This window comes from Cariama cristata, unplaced genomic scaffold (genome assembly GCF_000690535.1).
Source record: "Cariama cristata isolate BGI_N322 unplaced genomic scaffold, ASM69053v1 scaffold23245, whole genome shotgun sequence".
NCBI classification, from domain to species: Eukaryota; Metazoa; Chordata; class Aves; order Cariamiformes; family Cariamidae; genus Cariama; species Cariama cristata.
The window spans coordinates 34,940-40,231 of NW_009619646.1; the positions used below are offsets into that span (position 1 = coordinate 34,940).

The following is a 5,292-nucleotide window of genomic DNA, read 5'->3' on the forward strand; positions in this document are numbered from 1 at the left end:
TGGAATCATAGAAAGGAGGGCAAGGAGAGACTTAAGAGGTCAACCAGACCATACTGTTGCCTGAAGTCAGGATCATCTCTACTTAAGCCATTCTTGATGGATGTGTGCCTAATCTGTTCTTAAACCCTCAGTGGTGGAGATTACACATCTCCCCAGGCAATCTCTTCCCATGCTTAATTATCCTTACTGTTAGGAACGCTTTCCTCTGGCTTAGCCAACATTTCCCTTGTTACAATTTAAGCCTATTGCCTCTTTTCCTCTCTGCAGTAGGTGCAGAGGATGGTTCAGTGTCCCCTTTGCCGCATCACGTTTGGAGGTTGTGGCTCCTCTTTGTGTTCTCTCCGACCTAAATAAACCGAGTCCTTCAGCTCTCCTCCTGGAGACCTTTGCTGCGCTTTTCATCTCTTCTCTCCTGACCGTCTATCTCTTTTTTGAAGCCAAATGCCCCAAACTCCATCTAGGATTGGAGCAGAGACCTTTTCACTTGGCATCAGTGGACCCCTTGATTTTTGGGGGAGAGTTTGAGTTCTTTTCATCATTCCCCAGGCTTGGGAAGCAGCGTTTCTGGTGAAGCAGGCGGGCTGGGATGCAGAGGTTACCGATAACAGCTCCGGCTGTCATTCAGTGCCTGCACGACACGGAGCCGTTCGTGGGCGTCAGCGGGGTTTGGAATAATTGTCTTCTCTAATTAACTGGTTATCAAACAAGAACATTTCATTACGGTACAATTACTAGCTGCTTTGCCGAGACACAGAGGTGTCAGGATTATGATCCCAACATATGCTTCTTACAGCTCTGATTTTTTGTTTTCATAATCACTAACCATTTTTGCTCCCCCCTCCCAACCCACCCACTCACTTAATGACTAATGAATCCTCCTGCTAACGAATAAAGAAAATAAATCAGTGGGCATGGCAGGTTAGAAAGAAAAACATGCAAAATGTTTTGAGGATCCTTAAAGCTGATAAATTACTTTGAAATTAAAATCCCTAGGAGAAAATGGGATTTAATTAGAAAGTAACATGGTTTTGTCAATGTTTAAATTAAAATTTTAAAGGTTATAAATACTGCACTAGAGCTGCCTTTGCACAGAGGATTCATGATAAGTTTTGTTCGGATCCGCTCTCCCCGCCCCAGCGCTGCCTCTCCCCAGCGGCAGGCTGCGGTTTCAGTGCTCGGTGCCCTCGACGGAGCACCCTGTGGGTGCCGAAAGCCCCCCACGTGCTGGGCAGGACTGGAGAAGTCCTGGCAGGAGCCCCTTAGGGATGGTTTTTCACATTAAGGGTGCTGAGGCAGTGGCAGAGGTTGCCCAGAGCAGCTGTGGCTGCCCCATCCCTGGAAGCGTTCAAGGCCAGGTTGGATGGGGCTTTGAGCAACCTGGTCTGGTGGGGGGTGTCCCTGCCCATGGCAGGGCGGTTGGGCTGGATGGGCTTTGAAGGTCACTTCCAATCCAAACTATGGTTTTGAGTCTATGGTCACAAACCAGATAATCCACCGGGAACCTTCCAGAACTGGCAAGAGCATCAGAGGAGCATCAGAGGAAACACCGCCTGGGCTGCCCTCTTCCCCTTCTCGGTAGCTTCATGGCAGATGAAGAGTGGGGAAAAAAAGGGTGTAGCAGAAAAAGCAAGCGATGGGGATGAAGAAAGGCACAGAATTTATTGGTTATTCATTTATTTGCGTTTAGGTTAAGGAAATCTCATTTACCTGCCTTCTCACAGTCCATAAATTGCAGGTTTTTCTCCAGACAAGTCTTTCTCATAATTGAATTTGTCTCCTTATATCTGTGAATACTTTGGTTTCCCACTGTCCCAGATTTAAAAAAAAAAAAAGCAAAGACACTCTTGTTATTTTGCTGTTACAGAGGGGAAAAAAAAAAAAAATATCTTTCCAATACATCAGCACCCAGCTATGGCCACTGTTATACTGGCCTGAGACACAAGAATTCATCTTTGATTGCTGTGCAGGCATCAGGTACCGCATTTAAGAGCATCCGTTAGCAGCAGAGCTGGTGGACACCCCACATTTCTGTTTTACAGTAAATGCTGTGGTGGTAGCACCGGTGTCGCTGCGATGGGCTGCGGACATCAGTGAGGTGAGGACTGTAGAGAAACGTATCTGCTGCTTCCCAAGCCTGGGGAATGGTGAAAAGAACTCAAACTCTCCCCAAAAAATCAAGGGGTCCACTGATGCCAAGTGAAAAGGTCTCTGCTCCAATCCTAGATGGAGTTTGGGGCATTTGGCTTCAAAAAAACCAGGAACTGCTCCCGTTTGAAGAAATAGTTGCTTTTCACAGGCAAACTCTTCTTCAGGCTGACATTTTGAAGTGTAATTTTGTTCTGAATGGAGCAAATATAATACTTCCTGAATACCATAAAGCCAAAGACAAACTTAGGAAAACGCTCCTTTTCAGAAAATTACCATCTGAGACCTCCAGTGTGTCAAGGCAAAACGTTTCATTACAGGAGTCTCTCTGATTTCACAATGAAAATAAGGGTTTCCATCCGTTTTGAATAGAATTTATCTGTACTGATTTTAAACTGAAATTCAAGTAACTGGATAGTTTAAGTACTGGAAGGTTATTTTCCCTTCGGAGGTGAGTGTTGGGAGGGAGTCTGGGGTGCTGCCATGGCCATGAAAATTTGCAGGGGAAAGGAGCTAAATGTCCCTGCTAGGCTTCAGCGTCTTGATTGTTGAAAGCTGTCGTCGTTTTTAAAACAGAATTAAATGTATGCAAATCTGGTCTAATTGGAATCAACTTTCAGTGTGCCACTTGAGGAGGGCTTTGAGTTTCCAGCGGAGGAGAGGGCTGATAGAGGTATTTTTCTTGGGAGTTTCTGCCTTTTTGCTGAAATTTTTATTCCATTTGAAAAGATTGTTCTTGCTTGCTCAGTTTAATCTGTTAACCCCGTGGGGACTCGCGCTCCTTGAGACAGGCTGGGTTACACCATTGTTTTCACATACGTGGAGGACCAAACTCTGGGCAGAAAGGGGACCGGCTCTGTCAAACAATCATGACACAGGTCTCATTGCAGGGAAGAGATGGAAGAATAAACAACAAGTTACTCTTACGAAGCTTTATTATATTTTTTTCTTAGGGTAGCAAACTCTCCTGATACTTGCTCTTTTCCTGCAAGCCCCACCTCCCCAAATCGTAAGATTAGGCAAAAATCTTGGCTTTTATATGATGAGAAAGCATTTCCCAACTGTCAGGACTGCAGAGAAGAGCTGGAGTTTTGACTTTATAATGGGAAAGCCAAGAAAACAAATGAGTAGTTTAGGATTTCTGAATATCTCACCATTTTTTAAGCTAGTCCTGTCATTTGGGGATTTTGGCTCTTGTCTTACTCTTCCAAGAGCCTGGATTGCACATTCACCCAGTTCCTGTGGAGAAGTGATTTCACTGAGTTTACCCTATAAAATCAGGCCGTGTCTCTCACAGCAGACATGCATAAATATCTGCCTGGGCACGCAGACCGCTCTGGCCTGCGCTGCCTCCAAAAATCCCAGCGTGGTCCAATCCAAGGCGTTTTATTTGCTTGGTTTGGGGTAAATTCCTCTCCAGCAGAAATGAGTTTTTCGTGCGGACGTGCACACAGGAATGGCCTCAGCGGAGGGGGGGTCCCATTGAGCAAGCAGGGCACAGCCAAGCCCAGCAGCACCCTAATCTACTTTATTAATTATTATCAATTTCTTGGTCCTTTCAGGCGTACAAAAGGAAAACAGAAGCCGCGAAGAAGGAGTACCTGAAAGCCCTGGCAGCGTACCGGGCCAGCCTGGTCTCCAAGGTACAGCCCACGCTCGCGCTGTCGCTGGACGTGGCAATGCTGAATTAGTTACAACTCACAGGACTCTCCAAGGAGGAGCAAGTTTATAAGAAATACAGTATAATCGTGCTATCAGACCTGGTATCGGTGTTAGCCACCTTCCCGAGGAGCTAAAAGAGATGCTGTGCAGTGCAGTTAGAGCAGGTGCCAGGCTGCCTTCTGCCTTTAGCACCCTGAAACGAGACCCTGCTTTGGGTTGTCTTCATCAGTAGGTGTCACAGGAGGGAAGGGGTGTCCCTGCTCGGAGACAAAGGGGTCCCTGCTGCCCGTCCCCACTGCCAGTGGCTGTTCCTCGCCTGGCTCTCGGGGTGTGAGTGCAGCAAACGAGGGAATGCTGGCAAGGCAGGAGGATGAGGGTCCCCGTGGGTGACACTGGGGACTGATGTAGGGGGAGAGGTGACACCTCAGCCCTGGGCTCACAGGGCAGTGGCCAGGAGCCAGCATCCTGCCTCCACCCTGGTCCTGGTACCTGGGCTCTTCTGACTGCTCAGCACCCTGGGTCCTGCTTCTCCCATGCACGCTCAGCCGAGAGCAGGGGTTTTAGGGAGTAAGACCCATAACTGTGGGTTGATGAGCACATACATGCTTAACGTGAGAGAGAACCTAATAGTGAACTTTCAGGGGATTTGGGGTTTGTACGGGAACTCCCGGTGCTGCAAGGCTGCACTTGGGGCAGCGATGATGGGCCAAGTGCCTGCCCATCCCAGTCCTCCAAACATGGATGCCCATCCCAGAGGACCTCACGTCTTGCCCTCCTCCCTGCCCTCAGAGAGGGGACACATTTGCTGTCTGTGAATTTGGGGTGGTTCCTGCAGAGCTCATAGGCTTGGTGGCTCAGGGGGATGTGCTGTCCTTGGGTTGTGAGTAGGTGTATCAGGTTGGTTTCCCTTCAGAGCTTCTCCTTGGTACTATACCACACTGCCGGTACTTAATCATCGCATTCAGCTGCCATGGGAAATAATGTGTTGTCCCCAGTCAACCATCATCTGCAGAATCCATGTGATTGTGGTGGTGGGCTGGAAGGGCTCAAAGCCCCCGTACAGACATGAGCACCGTTAGCTGTCCTGTAAACAGAACAGCAGCAAGGACAGGGGATGGAAGGGACTGTTTGGGGGTTTAAAAGCTCTTCTTGGTCCCTCTGGGAAATCTCTGAGGGTCTGGCCTTGAATGTGCCTAGCAGCAGTGTGGGGCAGGCAGCATGGAAGTCATGGAGTCACCGCGCTCCGTGGTTTCATTTTTTTCCAATTTCTCCAATGACCAATTCTTTGCAGAAGAGCAACTTTGAGTAAAACAGCACAGTGTGATCCTGGCTGCCAGGTGAGAAAGGATCTGGAGAATCATTACAGAGCCCATTGCAGGATGAAAACCTTATTGTCCGAGCCAGAAGATGTCCCGTTGTTCTGTTTCCTGCAGAAATGAGGCCACCGTTGTCCTGTGCATTATAGGCCCCACCAGGGCTGCAGGA

General features: G+C 48.3%; 1 protein-coding gene across 1 annotated transcript in view; it reads left to right on the forward strand.

The window, feature by feature from the left end:
* The window catches only part of TOX2 (TOX high mobility group box family member 2), a gene marked incomplete at its 5' end in the record, with an annotated part of 25,084 nt that overhangs the window by 11,073 nt on the left and 8,719 nt on the right, over positions 1-5,292 (forward strand). Inside the window, one exon of the mRNA XM_009701328.1 lies at positions 3,708-3,788. Within this exon, the coding sequence (XP_009699630.1) occupies positions 3,708-3,788 (81 nt within the window). The remainder of the gene's footprint in view (positions 1-3,707; positions 3,789-5,292) is intronic.